The 21,612-nt window shown below is 40.5% G+C and overlaps 1 protein-coding gene across 2 annotated transcripts in view; it reads right to left on the bottom strand.

Moving 5' to 3' along the window:
• Nucleotides 1–4,708: 4,708 nt before the first annotated feature.
• Nucleotides 4,709–21,612, bottom strand: part of LOC130919329 (ubiquitin-conjugating enzyme E2 R2-like) — a 33,086-nt gene continuing 16,182 nt past the window's right edge. The window contains exons 2-5 of one of the 2 annotated variants that reach the window (XM_057841924.1): nt 19,470–19,556; nt 19,291–19,388; nt 8,916–9,050; nt 4,709–5,776 (exon numbers count right to left, since the gene is read on the bottom strand). In XM_057841924.1, the coding sequence (XP_057697907.1) occupies nt 5,455–5,776; nt 8,916–9,050; nt 19,291–19,388; nt 19,470–19,556 (642 nt within the window). In that variant the 3' untranslated portion in view covers nt 4,709–5,454. Of the gene's footprint in view, nt 5,781–8,915; nt 9,051–19,290; nt 19,389–19,469; nt 19,557–21,612 lie in introns of both variants that reach the window. The other variant, XM_057841925.1, reaches the window with a different exon arrangement.

Here is a 21,612-nt window from a genome sequence, read left to right as displayed (position 1 = left end):
AATATGTCAAAAAAGTGTACTTTCAGGAAAAGTCAATTTTTGACTTTTTTGTAAGGGGGGTTGCTTACGCTTTTTTTTCAAAATTTCAAAAACGGACAAAAAACAGTTTTGGGCCAGGGAGCGCCGGGAAACGTTTCAAAAACATGTCAGGACTCTTGGCACAACCCAAACATGCCAAAAAAGTGTACTTTTCGGAGAAGTCAATTTTTGACTTTTTTGTAAGGGGGGGTGCTTACGCATTTTTGGAAAATTTCAAAAACGGTCAAAAAACACTTTTGGGCCAAGGAGTGCCGGTAAACGTTCCAAAAACATGCCAGGACTCTTGAGACAGCCCAAATATGCCATAAAAGTGTACTTTTGGGAAAAGTCCATTTTTGACTTTTTTTTCAGGGGGGGTGCTTACGCATTTTTTCAAAATTTCAAAAACGGTCAAAAAAAAACTTTTGGGCCAGTGAACGCCGGGAAACTTTTCAAAAACATGTCAGGACTCTCAGCACAGACCAAATATGCAAAAATAGTGTACTTTTAGGAAAAGTCCATTTTTGACTTTTTTGTAAGGGGGCGTACTTACGCTTTTTTTCAAAATTTCAAAAACGGTCAAAAAACACTTTTGTGCAAAGGAGCGCCGGGAAACGTTTCAAAAACATGTCAGGACTCTTGGGACAGCCCAAATACGCCATAAAAGTGTACTTTTGGGAAAAGTCAATTTTTGACTTTTTTGTAATGGGGGGTACTTACGCTTTTTTTCAAAATTTCAAAAACGGTCAAAAAACACTTTTGTTCAAAGGAGCGCCGGGAAACGTTTCAAAAACATGTCAGGACTCTTGGGACAGCCCAAATACGCCATAAAAGTGTACTTTTGGGAAAAGTCAATTTTTGACTTTTTTGTAAGGGGGGTGCTTACGCTTTTTTTCAAAATTTCAAAAACGGTCAAAAAACACTTTTGGGCCAGGGAACGCCAGGAAACTTTTCAAAAACATGTCAGGACTCTCAGCACAGCCCAAATATGCCAAAATAGAGTACTTTCAGGAAAAGTCCATTTTTGACTTTTTTGTAAGGGGTGGTGCTTACGCATTTTTTGAAAATTTCAAAAACAGTCAAAAAACACTATTGGGCCAGGGAGCGCCGGGAAACGTTTCAAAAACATGTCAGGACTCTTGGGACAGCCCAAATACGCCATAAAAGTGTACTTTTGGGAAAAGTCAATTTTTGACTTTTTTGTAAGGGGGGTGCTTACACATTTTTTCAAAATTTCAAAAACGGTCAAAAAACACTTTTGGGCCAGGGAACGCCGGGAAACTTTTCAAAAACATGTAAGGACTCTCAGCACAGCCCAAATATGCCCAAAAAGTAAACTTTTGGAAAAAGTCCATTTTTGACTTTTTTGTAAGGGGGGGTGCTTACGCTTTTTTTCAAAATTTCAAAAACGGTCAAAAAACACTTTTGGGCAAAGGAGCGCCGGCAAACGTACCAAAAACATATCAGGACTCTTGGCACAGCCCAAATATGCCCAAAAAGTTAAATTTTGGGAAAAGTCCATTTTTGACTTTTTTGTAAGGGGGGTGCTTACGGATTTTTTCAAAATTTCAAAAACGGTCAAAAAACACTTTAGGGCAAAGGAGCGCCGGGAAACGTTCCAAAAACATGTAAGGACTCTTGGGACAGCCCAAATACGCCATAAAAGTGTACCTTTAGGAATAGTCCATTTTTGACTTTTTCGTAAGGGGGGGTGCTTACGAATTTTTTCAAAATTTCAAAAACGGTCAAAAAACACTTTTGGGCAAAGGAGCGCCGGGAAACGTACCAAAAACATACCAGGACTCTTGGCACAACCCAAACATGCCAAAAAAGTGTACTTTTCGGAGAAGTCAATTTTTGACTTTTTTGTAAGGGGGGGTGCTTACGCATTTTTTAAAAATTTCAAAAATGGTCAAAAAACACTTTTGGGCAAAGGAGCGCCGGGAAACGTTCCAAAAACATATCAGGACTCTTGGCACAGCCCAAATATTCCCAAAAAGTTAAATTTTGGGAAAAGTCAATTTGTGACTTTTTTGTAAGGGGGGGGGTGCTTACGCATTTTTTCAAAATTTCAAAAATGGTAAAAAAAACACTTTAGGGCCAAGGAGCGCAGGGACACGTTTCAAAAACATGTCAAGACTCTCAGTACAGCCAAAATATGTCAAAAAAGTGTACTTTCAGGAAAAGTCAATTTTTGACTTTTTTGTAAGGGGGGTTGCTTACGCTTTTTTTCAAAATTTCAAAAACGGACAAAAAATAGTTTTGGGCCAGGGAGCGCCGGGAAACGTTTCAAAAACATGTCAGGACTCTTGGCACAACCCAAACATGCCAAAAAAGTGTACTTTTGGGAAAAGTCCATTTTTGACTTTTTTTTCGGGGGGGGGTGCTTACGCATTTTTTCAAAATTTCAAAAACGGTCAAAAAAAACTTTTGGGCCAGTGAACGCCGGGAAACTTTTCAAAAACATGTCAGGACTCTCAGCACAGACCAGATATGCAAAAATAGTGTACTTTTAGGAAAAGTCCATTTTTGACTTTTTTGTAAGGGGGCGTACTTACGCATTCTTTCAAAATTTCAAAAACGGTCAAAAAAGAAACTTTTGGGCCAGGAAACGCCGGGAAACGTTTCAAAGACATATCAGGACTCTTGTCACAGCCCAAATATAACCAAAAAGTTAAATTATGGGAAAAGTCCATTTTTGACTTTTTTGTAAGGGGGGGTGCTTACGCATTTTTTCAAAATTTCAAAAACGGTCAATAAAATTTGGGGCCAGGGAGCGCCGGGAAACCTTTCAAAAACATGTCAGGACTCTTGGGACAGCCCAAATACTTCATAAAAGTGTACTTTTGGGAAAAGTCTATTTTTGACTTTTTTGTAAGGGGGGTGCTTACGCATTTTTTCAAAATTTCAAAAACGGTAAGGGGGGGTGCTTACGCATTTTTTCAAAATTTCAAAAACGGTAAAAAAAAAAATTGACTTTTCCCAAAAGTACACTTTTATGGCGTATTTGGGCTGTCCCGAGAGTCCTGACGTTTTTTAAACGTTTCCCGGCACTTCTTTGCCCAAAAGTGTTTTTTGACCGTTTTTGAAACTTTGAAAAATTTTCTTAAGCACCCCCCTCTTACAAAAAAGTCAAAAATTGACTTTTACTAAAAGTGCACTTTTTTGGCATATTTGGGCTGTCCCGAGAGTCCTGACAAGTTTTTGAAACGTTTCCCGGCGCTCCCTGGCCCAAAAGTGTTTTTTGACCGTTTTTGAAATTTTGAAAAAATGTGTAAGCACCCCCCGCCCTTACAAAAAGTCAAAAATTGACTTTACCCAAAAGTACAATTTTTTGGTATATTTGGGCTGTGCCGAGAGTCCTGACATGTTTTTGAAACGTTTCCCAGCAAACGTCTGGAGTTCGCCAAGCGGTATTGGGGCATTAACTGGGACCGTGTGCTTTGGTCAGATGAGACCGAGATTGACCTTTTTGGCAACAAACACTCTTAGTGGGTCTGGCGTGCCACGAAAGATGCGCATGCTGAAAAGCACCTCATACCCACTTTGAAGTATGGGGGTGGGTCAGTGATGCTCGCTTTCAAAGGCCCTGGGAACCTTGTTAGGGTGCATGGCATCACGAATGCTTTGAAATACCAGGACATTTTAAATCGAAATCTGTTGCCCTCTGCCCGAAAGCTGAAGATGGGTCGTCACTGGGTCTTTCAGCAAGACAATGACCCTAAACATATGGCCAAATCTACACAGAAATGGTTCACCAGACACAAAATCCAGCTCCTCCCATGGCCATCTCAGTCCCCAGACCTCAACCCCATTGAAAACCTGTGAGGTGAGCTGAAGAGGAGAGTACAGAGGAGAGGACCCAGGTCTATGGATGATTTAGAGAGATTCTGCAAAGAGGAATGGCAGAAGATCCCTCTGTCTGTCTTTTCCCATCTTGTGAAACATGGGAGAAGATTAGGTGCTGTTTTGTTGGCAAAAGGGGTTGTACAAATTATTAACACCAGGGGTGCTAATAATTGTGACACACATTATTTGATGTCAAATAATTATTTCTTTATGTGGGATTTTTTCCCCACGGAATAAATGCACATGTATTGAAGCTTGGATTTTTCTTTTTTCCATTAAGATCCCGTATTATTTAGGGGGGGGGGGGGGGGGGGGGGGAGGAATTATTAGAAGCTAAAAAAAACCACATAATTATTGCACCCTAGGGCACTGTAAAATTTCTATAACTTGTACTAACATTTATCTTTTAAGAACTATCCATGGATCACTTTAACAGAATGTTAATAATGTTAATGCCATCTTGATTTGTTATAACAAATACAGTACTTATGTACAGTATGTTGAATGTATATATCCGTCTTGTGTCTTATCTTTCCATTCTAACAATAATTTACAGAAAAATATGGCATTTTTTATAGATGGTTTGAATTGCGATTAATTACGATTTTTAAGCTGTGATTCTCGATTAAAAATTTTAATCGTTTGACAGTCCTAATAATAACTTGTAATAATGTAACAAATCGGGTTCGAACGTGGCGAATGTGTTTTGCATGATGTACCTGAACGCACCGTGTCGCTGACGTGCCAGAGATGATATTTTACATTCACTTTGTTCATCTGCGGCGGAGAGTAGGCATGTTGTGTTGCTGTTCTCGTTTATAGCTTGGAGAAATCACATCTTTTTCAACTAATAACTAAAATATAATAGACCTTTATTTCACTTTTTAAATATACAACCTTCTTGAAAAAAAAAAAAATCATCCAAAATATCTACACGCACATCAAAGTGGATTGTAGAGAGTCCGTGAAGTCAGATGTTTGTATTTTTCCTGAGTGTTTTGAATAAACTTGCATCATGTTTAGTTTTTCCAATAAACACATTAAATTTTTCTTACTGTTACCCAAATACTTTTGTTCAATCCAATGCTCATCAACTATCAGATTGGCTTATTTGAGCCCACTGTTTAGGCACATGCCTTTAAAAAATAAATAAAGAGGATGTCACCCAGCCGACAAACATCAGGGTTTAACCAAACAAAAGGGATGGTGCTTACAGTACTGAATTGATAAAACTTGCACATCATTTCAAATCAATATGTATACCGTTAGTTCAGGAAACCCTGGAAAGTTCAGAAGCGAGGAGCCATTTTTGTCCTGATCAAGAATAACAATGACTGAAAGAACGTGTTGGAAGATGCTGCGATACTTTCCTGCTTTCACAGAGGCATCCCAGTATCGCTACAAATCTACAGTAAATGACTTCCAAGTTGGTTAGGCAGCAAACAGAAAAGTACATGGAGGATGATAGGGAAGGATTTAGATCCAAAACGTGGCAAGGCTTCTGACACATTATTGCAGTTGGGTCACCCCACCTCTCATTTTCCCTGATGATGGTGTGGTAGATTTGAAACTGACAAAACAAAACAGCTAAAATGACTGGAGAATTGAGACATCACCGGCAAAAAAAAAAAAAAAAAAAAAAAAAACATTGGCGAGTGCATAATACAGGATGATAGTTTTAGTAGTAGTCATTGTCAGACTCATTGTCGGTAAAACAAATGTCCCGGTAGTTATCGGCTTGGCCTTCGTCATCGGGGTCGTAGTCATACAACAGGCTGGAGCTGTCGTCGTACAACAGGTTGGAGCCGTCGTCCGTGGGTGGCACTTGGGTGCGGACGCAGTACTCTTCAAGGGTGACGGGAACCTTGACGCCGTCAAGGTCTGCTTCGCTCTTGGTAGCCTGCACCTGCTTCCTGGGAAAAGAGGTGGTGGTTCTTACACTTTGCAGCTTCAAATGACCTATTTTACCCAAGAACTAGGGGTGTGACAAAATATCGAAATGGTGATATTTCGTGATAATTTGTATCCCAAAATGTTATCGATATGCTCCTGCCAAAAATCGAGATATCGTTTTAAAAAGGTGTCAATGTCTACAAAATATATAAAGAAAAAGGAACCAACAAGTTGCTACCAAAATCTTCTACCATAATAGTGTGTTAACTCTAAGGCTGCATTAACGGTGCTCGACGCCCAATCCATTTAGACTTGGAACATTCGTCCACTTGAAACCAGTATTCATTCTATCCGATTTTCAGGGCATTTACAGGTCACTTGCTCTTCATTTTACAGCATTTACAGATCATTTTCTGTTGAGTTTGAGTCACTGCCTATTCATTTGGGTGATTCCCAGGTCACTTCCTGTTCTGTAACGAAAAATAAACAGGAAGTGAACCATAAAATACCCCGAAATCAACAGGAAGTAACTGAAAATCAACAGGTAAATGAACTTCATGGCTCCGAATTACTTTAATTACTGTACTGGCCCGAATATAAGACGGCCGTGATTATAAGACGACCCCCTTTTTTTAAAGACTCAAGTTTGGAAAAAGACTTTTTGAACACCAGGTTAATTTTTATACAGAAAATAATAACAGTACATCCGAAACAAATGATTATAACAATATACAGTGGGGCAAATAAGTATTTAGTCAACTACTAATTGTGCAAGTTCTCCCACACTTGTAATTGTCTAATTGTGTAATTGCCTGTAATTATCAACATGGGTAAACCTCAACCATGAGAAACAATGTGTGTGTGTGGGGGGGGCAGAAAATCACATTGTTTGATTTTTAAATAATTTATTTGCAAATCATGGTGGAAAATAAGTATGTGGTCAATACCAAAAGTTCATCTCAATACTTTGTTATGTACCCTTTGTTGGCAATAACGGAGGCCAAACGTTTTCCGTAACTCTTCACAAGCTTTTCACACACTGTTGCCGGTATTTTGGCCCATTCCTCCATGCAGATCTCCTCTAAAGTAGTGATGTTTTGGGGCCGTCGTTGGGCAACACGGACTTTCAACTCCCTCCAGATTTTCTATGGGGTTGAGATCTGGAGACTGGCTAGGCAACTCCAGGACCTTGAAATGCTTTTTACGAAGCCATTCCTTTGTTGCCCTGGCTGTGTTTGGGATCATTGTCATGCTGAAAGACCCAGCCACGTTTCATCCTCAATGCCCTTGCTAATGGAAGGAGATTTTCACTCTAAATCTCTCGATACATGGCCCCATTCTTTCTTTCCTTTACACATATCAGTCGTCCTGGTCCCTTTGCAGAAAAACAGCCCCAAAACATGATGTTTCCACCCCCATGCTTCACAGTTGGTATGGTGTTCTTCGGATGCAATTCAGTATTCTTTCTCCTCCAAACATGAGAACCTGTGTTTCTACCAAAACGTTCTATTTTGGTTTCATCTGACCATAACACATTCTCCCAGTCCTCTTCTAGATCATCCAAATGCTCTCTAGCGAGCCGCAGACAGGCCTGGACGTGTACTTTCTTTAGCAGGGGGACACGTCTGGCAGTGCAGGATTTGAGTCCCTGACGCCGCATTGTGTTACTGATAGTAGCCTTTGATACTTTGGTCCCAGCTCTCTGTAGGTCATTCACTAGGTCCTCCCGTGTGGAGATTCTCCCGAGGGAGATTATAAGTGGTCTTGTATGTCTTCCATTTTCCACTAATTGCTCCCACAGTTGATTTCTTTACACCAAGCGTTTTACCTATTGCAGATTCAGTCTTCCCAGCCTGGTGCAGGTCTACAATTTTGTCTCTGGTGTCTTTCGACAGCTCTTTGGTCTTGGCCATAGTGGAGTTTGGAGTGTGACTGACTGAGGTTGTGGACAGGTGTCTTTTATACCGATAATGAGTTAAAACAGGTGCCATTAATACAGGTAACGAGTGGAGTCTCGTTAGACCTCGTTAGAAGAAGTTAGACATCTTAGACAGCCAGAAATCTTGCCTGTTTGTAGGTGACCAAATACTTATTTTCCACTCTAATTTGGAAATAAATTCTTTAAAAATCAAACAATGTGATTTTCTGTTTTTTTTTTTTTCCACATTCTGTCTCTTGTGGTTGAGGTCTACCCATGTTGACAATTACAGGCCTCTCTAATCTTTTCAAGTAGGAGAACTTGCACAATTGGTGGTTGACTAAATACTTATTTGCCCCACTGTATTTGAGAGAAAAAGCATGTTATTTTGCCTCATTCAAATCTTAATATCTGAACATTTAAATATGTAAACTAAAGTGCAATTACATTCGTAAATAAATGGCTTCTGGTTTTTGAAACGTAAATAAGCCAATCTATTGTGATAAAACAACAAAATTGCAATAATTGCATTAACCATCAAAGTGAAGTTTAACTGTAACTGTAGTCTTGAAACAAATCTGAATAAGGAAAAACATTGCAATAAAATAATGCAAACTGGTTAGACGTGAGAGTAGCTGAGATCTGTCATGACAGAACATCACTTCAATTATATCTAGCGCCATCTAGCGTCGTGAATAGGTATAACGTCTAGACCGCAAATATAAGACGAACCCCACTTTTTCAGTCTTATTTCAATGCAAAAAACACCGTCTTATATTCGGGCCAATACGGTAATCATTGCACGGCATTGGCTGCCACTGACGGCCATAGACGTTCAATCAGTTTCAAGTGGGAGGGATGTCAGCGAAATGGTCATTCGCTGCCACCCACCCAGTTCAAATGGATTGGACGTCTACTATTAATAAACTCTTTCCAATTCACAGCAGACGCTTATTTTTGTTTGTTAGTTGTTTGTAGAATATCCGAGAATGATTTCCTGACCAATGTATCGATAATCGTTGTATCGCCATATCGTCAGATCATCGTTATCGTGAGCTTTGTATCGCAAAAGGTATCGCATCGTGAGGTACCAAGAGGATCCAACTCCTACCAAGAACTCTTAATCCTTACACAACAAATCCAAACATAATGTAAATTCCATGGGCTTTGTCTTTTTCAACAAACCTAAATATATTCGAGCCAAGTAACAAAACAGTATTCCGGCAATCGATGTTACCTGATGATTTCAATGTATTCCTGGTCTTCGCCTTTGCTCTCCCTCCACCTGCGGTACATCACGGAGGCATCAACATTGGCAGGAGAGAAGGTGTTGGGCTCGTTGAGAAGGGAGATGACGCTGAGTAGGATGGTCCTGAGCAATGAGAGCGGTGCATCAAAAGCCAAAGTTTAGTACACCGCCTGTAAGGACTTGAGATGATCACAAATCTCTAATAGATGACTCTTTGATTGTCTATTTACAGTTTAGAATAGGTGCCTTAAAATACGAGGAAAGGCTGTTTCACAATCGCGGCAGCCCGTGTGAAAAGCGGCCGACGGCAAGCATATAGCGGGAGAAGCCATGTGGGCTGACGTAGACGCTGTCAGGAAGTGAAAGACGGGTGGACTCCAGCAAGCATATTTACCATAGTCCCAAACAACAATGAATGTATTTTTCATTGTTGCACAACAAAAAAACCTTGACTTTTCCCATTTCAAGGAGTAGGGGCATCATAATAGCCATGTAATGATTTTTACTACTTTCGGTGAGAAGGTGAATAGTTTTATATGTTATTCGTGCAAAGGCGTAGGTTGGCAAAGGGAAGGTAGGGACAAAACATTAACAACTTTTAAGGATGCTCAAATTGTCCCCACCAACTTTTAAGCAACTTTATTTGCATTATATAATGTGTTCAGTCATATAGGTCATTTGGATTGTCATCCCATACAGTGGGGCAATAAGTATTTAGTCAACCACCAATTGTGCAAGTTCTCCTACTTGAAAAGATTAGAGAGGCCTGTAATTGTCAACATGGGTAAACCTCAACCATGAGAGACAGTATGTGGGGGGAAAAAAATCACATCGTTTTATTTTTTAAAAATTCATTTCCAAATTAGAGTGGAAAATAAGTATTTGGTCACCTACAAACAAGCAAGATTTCTGGATGTCAAAGAGGTCTAACTTCTTCTAACGGGCTCTAACGAGGTCCAACAAGGCTACACTCGTTACATGTATTAATGGCACCTGTTTTAACTCATTATCGGTACAAAAGACACCTGTCCACAACCTGTCAGTCACACTCCAAACTCCACTATGGCCAAGACCAAAGAGCTGTCGAAGGACACCAGAGACATAATTGTAGACCTGCACCAGCCTGGGAAGACTGAATTGGCAATAGGTGAAGCGCTTGGTGTAAAGAAATTAACTGTGGGAGCAATTATTAGAAAATGGAAGACATACATGACCACTGATAATCTCCCTCGATCTGGGGTTCCATGCAAGATCTCACCCCGTGACGTCAAAATGATAACAAGAACGGTGAGCAAAAATCCCAGAACCACACAGGGGGGACCTAGTGAATGACCTACAGAGAGCTGGGACCACAGTAACAAAGGCTACTATCAGTAACACAATGCGCCGCCAGGGACTCAAATCCTGTACTGGCAGACGTGTCCCCCTGCTGAGGCCAGTACACGTCCAGGCCCGTCTGCGGTTCGCTAAGAGCATTTGGATGATCCAGAAGAGGACTGGGAGAATGTGTTATGGTCAGATGAAACCAAAATAGAACTTTTTGGTAGAAACACGGGTTCATGTGTTTGGAGGAGAAAGAATACTGAATTGCATCCGAAGAACACCATACCCACTGTGAAGCATGGGGGTGGAAACATCATGCTTTGGGGCAGTTTTTTCTGCAAAGGGACCAGGACGACTGATCTGTGCAAAATAAAGAATGAATGGGGCCATGCATAGATAGATTTTGAGTGAAAATCTCCTTTCATCAGCAAGGGCATTGAAGATGAGACGTGGCTGGGTCTTTCAGCATGACAACGATCCCAAACACAGCCAGGGCAACAAAGGAGTGGCTTCGTAAGAAGCATTTCAAGGTCCTGGAGTGGTCTAGACAGTCTCCAGATCTCAACCCCATAGAAGATCTGTGGAGGGAGTTGAAAGTCCGTGTTGCCCAACGACAGCCCCAAAACAACACTGCTCTGGAGGAGATCTGCATGGAGGAATGGGTCAAAATACCAGCAACAGTGTATGAAAAGCTTGTGAAGAGTTACGGAAAACGTTTGGCCTCCATTATTACCAACAAAGTACTGAGATGAACTTTTGGTATTGACCAAATACTTATTTTCCACCATGATTTGCAAATAAATTCTTTAAGAATCAAACAATGTGATTTTCGTCCCCCCCCCCCACACACACACATTCTGTCTCTCATGGTTGAGGTTCACCCATGTTGACAATTACAGGCCTCTCTAATATTTTCAAGTGGGAGAACTTGCACAATTATTGGTTGACTAAATACTTATTTGCCCCACTGTATACGTAGTTGATGTGTGCACAGAGATATCGGACTGTGCCGGTGATTTCTGTAAGTCTTTAGCACACACTCTAGGGTTCTTTTTTTTGTGGTTCTTTGGTTAATGGCCACTCCTTGGGAGAGAAGTAACAGTGCCAAACTCTCTCTATTTCTAGACAATTTCTCTGACTGTCGATTGATGAACATCCAGACTTTTAGAGATTTTGTATCTGCCTGTGAGGTTTTGTATCCTTTCCCAGCTTCATACAAAAGAACAATCCCTGATCGCCTGTCATCAGACAGCTCTTTTGACCGAGCCATGATGCACATCAGACAATGCTTCTCATCAAGACAATTCTTATCAGTACTGGTGCACGATAATTATTGGTCCGAGAATAGGAATTATGACGTCATCCCAGTAAATCCAATAACATTATTAATAGGACCGATAATACGGTATGTACTGTGCTGCACTACACACCAGTATAGGAAATCAGTTGACCATTTGTGGGTCATTGCTGCCACTTGCCGGTCAGAATAATTCGCTGCATCTATTTTTTGTTTTGCTCACAAACTCATTCACTTACACAGTGCGGTGTCTAGCGGTATCTTAATAAGCCACCTGAAAAGATGACAATCGCTTCGATGGTGTTTTAAAAATTGATATTGATTACTAGAAACTGCAATTTCGGGAGAAATTACTTCTGGTCTTTGCCATGTGGAGATACAGATCTTAGCCCCAGTCTAGGTTGGTTTGGGGACAATTCGGGGACAATATCAGGTCACTTACTGTCTATTTGGGGACATTTATGGGGCCTGGGATAATGATATCAGGTCATTTGGGAACATTTGGGAGGCGTGGCCTATTCATATCAGGTCATTTGGGAGCATTTGGGGGCGTGGCCTAGTCATATCAGGTCATTTGGGAACATTTAGGGGGCGTGGCCGGATCATATCAGGTCATTTGGGAACATTTGGGGGCGTCGCCTGGTCATATAAGGTCATTTGGGAACATTTGGGGGGCGTGGCCTGATCATATCAGGACATTTGGGCGCGTGTCCTATTGATATCTGGTTATTTCCTGTTGATTTGGGGACATTGTTTTTTTGCCATTGAAAATGAATGACATTCATAGCCGTCAATGGCATCCAAGTACATTGGCATCTATAGAATGACTTAAATTGTTGGGTAAAAATTGGTTTCAAGTGCTCTTCAAGTCTCCTTCGGCAGAGGGTTCACTTCCTTATCTTCCCCCTTCTGTCATTGTTTGAATGCTATCCTCATTAAAATATGAAAACCTATAAATGTTTGGGTGGTTTTAGTCAAAGCAGACACTGTTTTTACATCTGTGTGATTTTGACAAAGATCAGCTCACATTTGATGGTGATTTTATACAGAAATAAGAGAAATTCCAAAAGGTTCAGATACTTTTCATACCACTGTACCACATTATATGATGCTACAATGCTCACTGCTTAATGATGTAACACTGACAAAGCGAGATGATTGTTGGCAATATTCGGCATGTTTCGCTGGGAAAAAAAAATCATGCAGCTTATCAATGGGACTGGGGTCTAATGTAGTGATGGGATGGAATGGGCCGAGGTTCCGAAGCTTGTGTCAAGTAATGGGAGGGGCGTTTCCACAAAGCTTGTATCGAGGCGCGCGTCATTTTGGCAAAACCCGGAAATGATGACGTGTAAAGCCTCGCTGGTCGGCTGAATCCCGTTAACACTTCGGGAGTGGTCCAACATTTGGAGCGCATTGAAAACACACTACAGACTACGGTATAAATTGGTTGCAAAACGCAATGGCGATCGCCTGTTATTTCACATTTTGTGGATTTCGGGCTCCTATAGACCCTACCCACCGACGTCAAAAAATCACGTGATCGCTGTATTGTTCCGCCCCATTGTCCGTCATTTTGTGTCTGTATTATCAATGGTCTCAATTGATCGAGCAATTTATAATGCATTTCATGGAAGACCCGGTGCTTTCGGATGCCGTAAACTCACTGGATGCGTTGCATAAAAGGCATTATGTGGAAAAGCTTCAGTTTATCCATTCGCCAGATCCATATTTGATGCCTAAATCGATGTTTTTCGACCCGCTGTCTTCGCCGTCTTTGCCTGACATCTGCTAGCTACCCTGATATTTACAACTATCTTGTCCACCCAAAATCAGCCTATTCTCACCAAAGTTTGAAAAACTTTAAGAGCTTGGAGGCTTATAAATACTTCGTTGCTGGTTGGGTAAAACAGGTCCTCGTCCACGAAAATTCGGCAGGAATCTATCTTGTGCTTGGAAAAGTGAGTTACGAAATTTTCAATTCAAAATCTTTTGTTCTTGCTAACATCCACTGTCAAGTCTAATGTATTTCATGTCATTTGTCAATGGAGCTAGGGCTTTTAATGTTTATATGGTTTAGCGATAGCACTCTCACTACATACATACGTGTATGTTGTCGGCGATTAGCCTAGCAATGATCTTAATTGTGGTTGTCAGCCCAAAACCCTCTAAATATATATTAAATGCATCTTACCAGATATAAAATGACTACTACATAATCTGTGGTAATCGTTCGGAGCCCAGTTTTCTCGTCGAATTGCAGCAGCCCATCTTGCTCTCCTCACCGGGTCTCTCGGAATCCGGTAGAACTTCAAGTCTCTCCGTCTATCTTCTCTGTTATTGCAACCGACCGCCACACACGCCTTCACCATTTTGATTATTAATGTTAACGAGCAAAAAACACGCAGTAAAAAGGAGGAATGTACATAGACGTAACAGGTAAACACGATGTGTTGACGGACAATTGGGCGGCACCAGTCAGGAGGGCGGAGTTGTGACGTCACGTGGGTAGGGTCTATACTTGTTACACCTGTGCTCAAGGGTGCAACTAGTGCAATCTTTTTTCGAGCCTTGTCCGTTGCTTGCAATGGAACCTGCACGAAAAAGGCGATCCTCTCCTGTATGGGAATATTTTGATTTGATTGCTTCCAATAAGGTAAGGGTGAAAAACTACATTAATCCCCAAACACCTGAGCTGATGCAACCCAGGAGGTCCAAACGTACCTATATGAACCAAACATCGACAGAATGAACAATCCATTAGTGTACTGGGAGACACATAAAAATACCTACCCAAATTTATATAAACTGGCACTCACATTACTCTGCACCCCAGCTTCATCTGTGCCTTGAGAAAGAATATTTTCTAAAGCTGGTGAAATATTGTCCAAAAAAAGAAACCTTTTAAAGCCAGCCACTGTGGGAAAGCTATTATTTCTAAATGAAAATGAATAACAAATTATCCTTAGCACTTGTTGTATTTTGTTCACATACTAAATTACTAAAACAAGCACATTCATATCTTTGTCTTAACGCTTTAATGCCTGCAATATGAAGCAACTGTCAGAGAATCACAATATTTGAAAAATAAGGTCTTAAAGAAAACCTTTTTTTTTTTTCAAATTTGTAAAAAAGAAAAAAAATAATATGTGTAATAAGCGCTTTAATATTTATAACCCTTGCTAAATCCTTTTATTTTTTTCTCATGGAACCTTCAGATGCATGACTTGACTTGCATCCTTTTTTTTTTGAGGAAAGATTTTTCAAAATTCTGAATCAGTCTCAAAATCATGAAATTCTAAGTGTATCAAATGTGATACATTTGGCAAGAAAGGGTTTTAAGCAAATAGCCATTGAATTCTTAACACTGTTGACCTCTTGGGCTTCTAGACCACCTGATGGCGCCATAGAGTAACTGAAGCACCATGAAGCTTTGCTACATGTGCAAACCAATTGGCTGCAAAGCTTCATTGCTTCATGAGGCTTCATTTGGCCATCCCTAGTCTAATGTGTTTAAGGCTTACTTGATTTGGCTTCCTGCTGTCTGCTGCAAACATTTTTAGACATAGTGAGTAAACAGACTGGTCTTTCAGGTAGCAGGTGATCGACCCACTTCAGACGAGACTCAAGAAGTGGCTCCATCAGCTCAACAGGAGGAGAACGACCCGACCGTGCAATCCTCTGCTGTCGAGGCCCCATCCAGCCCCAAATCCTCGGACTCCAAGACGCCACCACGCCGCCGACTCCAGGCTAAGGCCCCATCCAGCCCCAAATCCTCGCACTCCAAGACGCCACCACGCCGCCGACTCCAGGATAAGGCCCCATCCAGCACCAAATCCTCAAACTCCAAGACGCCGCCACTCCGCCGACTCAGTCAGGCTAAGGCCTCATCAAGGCCTAAATCCCCACAGTCCCGGAAGCCACCCCGCCGACGACTTAGTTTGGATGGAATAATGAGTCAACCTGATTGGGACTCCATGGATCTAGATAGCAAGGTTAACCAGTCTCTTGATCTCCTCAAGTTCATGTCTTCGCTTCCACCCTGTACCTGTCACACCCAACAGGTGCCAGGGGAAGATGGCAACAAACCAACCAGCCTTCCCTGGAATTCTCTCGGGGCAAAGTCAAAGCACTACAACTCTGGAACTACACGGTATTATCCTTCTATGGAGGAAGCCATGTTTGCGACACCAATATGATGTGCACCGGGTCCAGGCTGTGACAACATTACAAAGACTGTTCTGTCCCAGCAAAAGCCGGGGCCTTATGGAGTACAGTATGTATGCTCAACAATCCCAGTGGTGATAAACAACAAAAAAAGGGCTAGGCTGGTGAGAAATAAAAAACGTTCAATCAACTCTGCCAACCTGTTAAGCATAGTATGTCATTCCCAAAACTCACCAGTGAATCCAGTCTGGCATCTCCAATTGGCTCTGCTAAATATTAGCTCTTTAGCTGGCAAATCTTTCTTAATTAATGATTTTATCAGCAAACATAACCTTGACATGTTGTTCCTAACAGAAACTTGGTTAGATCAAGATAAGAGTTCGACAGTTCTGATTGAGGCAACCCCCACAAACTTCAATTTCTTTAGTGCGCCAAGAACCCATAAGAAAGGAGGTGGGGTTGCCAGTCTGATCAGGGACAGTTTTCAATGCACGAATATTTCATGTGGTCAGTTTGATTCCTTTGAATATATTGTCATTCAGCTAAAAAGCCCTTGCAGAGCTGCCTTGGTAACAATTTACATACCACCGAAGTATAACACAATGTTTTTTGATGAGCTTACCAAAATACTGTCTTCCGTCTGCATGGACTTTGATTGTGTTGTTTTAGTGGGTGACTTTAACATTCATGTTGATAATCCTGAAGAAGGATGTGCTAGAGAGCTTTTAAATATTTTGGATACATTTGGTTTATCTCAGCATGTCACAGTTCCAACACATAACAGAGGGCACATACTGGACTTAATAATATCCAAAGGTCTTAACATCTCTGAGGTCACAGTGAATGATGTTGCTCTGTCTGATCACTACTGCATTATGTTTAAAATGACCACCCCTGTCCATTCTCTGAAAAGGGAAACAGAGGTGATTAGGAAGCGTTACATAAGTGATAACACATGTGCGTTATTCACACAGGCCTATGCCTCATCATTAACCCCTACAATAGCTCCAGTGGGAGAGCTTGTAAATAGTTTCAGTTCCGGTGTGATGACTGTAATGGACACTATTGCCCCGATTAAGACAAAAACTTTGTCAAGAAAGAAGAGGTCACCCTGGAGAAATGCCATACGAGCTATAAAACAAAAGCAAGTTTGTAGACGAGCAGAACGCAGATGGCGAAAAAACAAACTCCTAGTTTTTTATGATATCTACAAAGAGAGTCTTCGCAAATACAACCAGGAACTGAAAAATGCTAGACAATCATATTTTTCAGAGATCATTAGTAGAAACACCAACAATACTCGCACACTATTTTCTGTTGTTGACAAACTGACAAACCCACAAGCATCAATACCTCAGGAATTGGCATCTGAGGTGTCCTGTAATAATTTCGCAGCATTCTTTACACACAAAGTATTAAAGATTAGACAGACTGTGTGCAACTCCGGATTAACAAATGTTACACTAAACGCCTCCCAAAATGTCCCCCACGTCAATCTTAGACAGTTTAGCCTCCTGGACTATGCCACTTTAACAGAAATTGTGTCGAAATTAAAGCCCACAACATGCTGCCTTGACATCCTTCCTTCAACCTTTTTCAAAACTGTTTTTCATTGCATAGCCCCAGACATACTTCAGATTATAAATACTTCCCTCCAAACAGGAGAGTTTCCTCAGACTTTAAAAACTGCAGTAATAAAACCTCTCCTAAAAAAAACTAATCTGGATGCCTCAACCATTAGTAATTACAGGCCAATATCAAATCTGACATTCCTGGGCAAAATTATCGAAAGGGTTGTGTTTGAACAGATCCAGACTTTTATGATGCAAAACAATCTTTTGAACTCATTTCAGTCTGGATTTCGGCCACAACACAGCACCGAGACCGTGCTTATCAAAGTCCTAAATGATATTCGTCGGAATACCGATGCAGGCAAATCATCTGTTCTGCTACTATTGGATCTCAGCGCCGCATTTGACACGGTTGATCACAACATACTACTCAGCAGATTGGAACAGTGGGTAGGGCTTACTGACACTATTCTTCAGTGGTTCACATCCTATTTACATGATAGAGATTTCTTTGTGTCAATTGGAAACTATCAGTCAGAACGAACCAAATTCACGTGTGGAGTCCCTTAAGGGTCAATTCTTGGACCATTCTTATTTAACATCTATATGCTTCCGTTAGCTCAGATAATGGAACAGTATGACATCTCCTATCACGCCTATGCAGATGACACACAACTGTACATTTCTGTGTCCCCACATGATTATAGTCCCTTAGTCTCCCTGAGTAAATGCATTCGTCAAATCAATGAATGGATGTGCCAGAATTTTCTCCAGTTAAATGTGGAGAAGACAGAGGTGATCATTTTTGGGCCAAAAAAGGAAAAGTCAAAGATAAGCAGCCAACTTAGCACAATGTCACTTACAGCTACAAATCAAGTCAGAAACCTTGGCGTAATTATTGACTCAGACCTAAAATTTGATAGCCATCTAAAGTCCGTCACTAAATCCGCTTATTACCACCTAAAAAATATAACCAGAATTAAGGGGCTTCTGACTCAACAAGACATGGAAAATTTATGCATGCATTCATTTTCAGCAGATTGGACTACTGCAACGGTATATTTACAGGTCTTGATAAAAAATCAGTCAGGAAGCTGCAGCTAGTACAGAATGCTGCAGCCAGAGTCCTCACAAATACAAGGAAGCTGGACCACATTACACCGGTTTTGAAATCGCTACACTGGCTTCCAGTGAGTCAAAGGATAGACTATAAAATACTACTGCTCGTCTACAAAACACTTAATGGCCTTGGACCAAAATACATGCTTGACTTGTTAGATTCCTATGAGACATCTAGACCCCTAAGGTCGTCTGGAACGGGTCTTCTGCATGTTCCAAGAACAAGAACCAAGCAGGGTGAGGCAGCATTTAGTTATTATGCTCCTCACCTCTGGAACAAGTTACCCGAACGTCTGAAGTATGCTCAAACTGTTAGCTCCTTTAAAGCAGGGCTAAAAACGCTTTTGTTTGGCACTGCATATCCATAACTGTCTATATATTTCAACCTACCTGCCTTCTATTCCTCTTGTGCTTATCTCCATTGCTGATTTCAATGATTATTAGTAGTAGTAGTTTTTGCTTTATTTTTATTTTTGTTTTATTTTTATTTATTTATTTTTATTCTGTGATTAAATGCGATCATTTGTCTTGGTTTTTACGTTGTGTTGATTTAAATGTGATTTTTATGGTCTTCATGTGATGTAAAGCACTTTGAATTGCCTTGTGTTGAATTGTGCTATATAAATAAATTTGCCTTGCCTTGCCTTTCCTATTCTCCCACTGTATTAAAAATTCAAAGCCAAAAGCCAAACGCGACATACACTTAGTCATATTTCCTCGTCTTTGCTATTCATATCTCCAGTGGTCTTTGCTGTGTGCCCTAGTATTTGAAAAGTACTGGGCTAATTACATACTCTCTCATCTATGATGTCACTCGATTACTCATCGCTCACGCTGGAAATCCAAGCAAAATTAAGGTGGACTCAACTGGCTGAAGATGGCTTACCTGACATTTTGTGTGGGGTTCCACCGCTCTGAAGGCAGCTCGCCACTATGGGGGTCGTCCACTGGCGGGTGCAGGATTGAAATGCACACTTCGCCATTCTGGCCCGTGGATATGGTCAAGAGAGGAGATGCTTATGCACATTTCAACTGGACTGATATAATCGCTATAAACATATTTACCTCATAAATGTTAGGATGCCACATTTTGGTGAGGAAACGAAAAGAAGGAGGAGAGTATGGGTAGTCCACTGGGAACTTGAGCAAGGCCTGTGACAAATCAAAATTGCAGTTAAACCATACCGTGCCATACTTTCAGAATCTTTTTTTTTTTTAAATAACAGTTTCCCCACTTTAATACAGTGGTACACGTACTTACGAACGTCTCTACAAACGGAATTTTCAGGTTACGACACACCACAACGGGAAAATATTGCCTCTTGTTAAGAAAGAAATTTCAGGTTACGAGGCAAACATACTATACAGTACTATAAAAGATACGCATGTACTTCCTGTTTTTAAATGTTGCTTTTTGTCTCACGAAGAGGTTGTTTAAGAACACACACGGTTATTTATAGAGCTGGGAATCTTTGGGCACCTAACGATTCGATTACGATTACGATTCAGAGGCTCCGATTCGATTATAAAACGATTATTGATGCACCCCCCTCCTTTTTTTTTTTTTTTTTTTTCTTTAAATGTTTTGTACATTAGTTCCAAAATTGTTCAAAAATACTCTCAGGCTAAACCAAACTACTATTTCAGTATCAAGTTAACATATAGCAGTAAACAAATATACAAAAATAACATTAAATTAAAAACTCCAGTCCCCATTCTGTATCAGCAGCTTTAAACTACATTCAATTAATTTAATGTTGTGAATCAACCGTTAAATTTGTTAAAATTGCTCCCGTTATTCCATAGTTTCCCCTTTGTCTACTTTCGACATGTGAAAGTTTTAAAACTATTTTAAAGATAGATTCAAGTCAATATTTTACCGATTTAGGAGTATTTTAGATAAAAAGTTCATTAGGTTTGCTTGGAAGGTTCGCTACAACAGCCTTGCAGGGAAGTGTACTGCTTTAAGATGGCGGCCGTTTACCAACGCCCGCATCTAGCTTTTTGTAAATGTGCTGCTAACACTACCAAATCTATAAAATGCATCTAGTCCTATATAAATGATATCTACCGTAACATTATATGGATGTACTTTGTAGCAGCTTTTCGGCAGCAGTCAGGTATGTTGTTGTGTTTTTTTATCTCGTTGCATGAGTTGAGCTACAGCCGTGAGTTGAGCATTGGCATTACCCGAGGGGCTGGGTAATGAGAAGCATGATGTTTAGCTACTCTCGCTCCGTTCCGTCCCGAAGACCTCGCAGCGCGCTGAGTTTTGTGTACTTCCGCTTTACTTGGCATATTTCAATAATCGGAATTTGGATGTTTGTGAATCGTTCTCGAATCTTCCACGGCCGAATCGCGAATAATCTAAGAATCGGAAATTTTGCACACCTCTAGTTATTTACATTAGTAGCACATTAGAGCACAGGTCTCCTCGCGGTTTGTGTCATGAAGCGTAAGATCGGCACCATCTTGAAAGAGGAGGAAGGTGAGATATTTTATTTTTGTTTTCCTTTGCATCATGTTCTGTTATCTACTTCATTACAGGTAACAGTAAGGTTTGGTATATGGACTGATTCAAATGTGCTTGGCTGTTGTTTTATTCCAGTTTTACACCGATTATAAAATTTAATGTAGTGTTTCAGTCGTGCCTGGAATGGATTGGGCATTTACACGGAAAAACGTGTCTCTACTTACGGAATTTTCAGGATACGAGACTACTTCCAGAACCAGTTAATTTCCTAAGTAGAGGTACCGCTGTACAGTGGTATGAATAAGTATCTGAACCTTTTGGAATTTCTCACATTTCTTCAGTGCTACAGTTCAAGCAGACACTGTTTTTTTCATCTGTGTGATTTTGACAAAGATCAGATCACATTTGCAGTTAAAGCAGTTTTTTTCATCTGTGTGATTTTGACAAAGATCAGATCACATTTGATGGTTTTATGCAGAAATGGGAGAAATTTCAAAAGGTTCAGATACTTTTTCATACTACTGTATTATCAAATAAAAGTGTCAAAGAACCCAAATATGCATAAAATGCAGTTTCCAAGGGGTCTTTTATTTATCAAAAATATATTTGTTTAAAAAGACTTGTTCCTGTGTGAAAAAAGTAATTGCAGAGTTCATTTCCACACACCCTACTCAAGCCCAATTACTACCAGACCATTGCAATTAAGAAATCAGCAACAGAATGCCAAGATCAAAA

The sequence above is a fragment of the Corythoichthys intestinalis genome, chromosome 7, assembly GCF_030265065.1.
Source record: "Corythoichthys intestinalis isolate RoL2023-P3 chromosome 7, ASM3026506v1, whole genome shotgun sequence".
NCBI lineage: Eukaryota > Metazoa > Chordata > Actinopteri > Syngnathiformes > Syngnathidae > Corythoichthys > Corythoichthys intestinalis.
The sequence above is the reverse complement of the archived record's forward strand: the minus strand, read 5'-3'. Positions and strand labels throughout refer to the sequence as shown.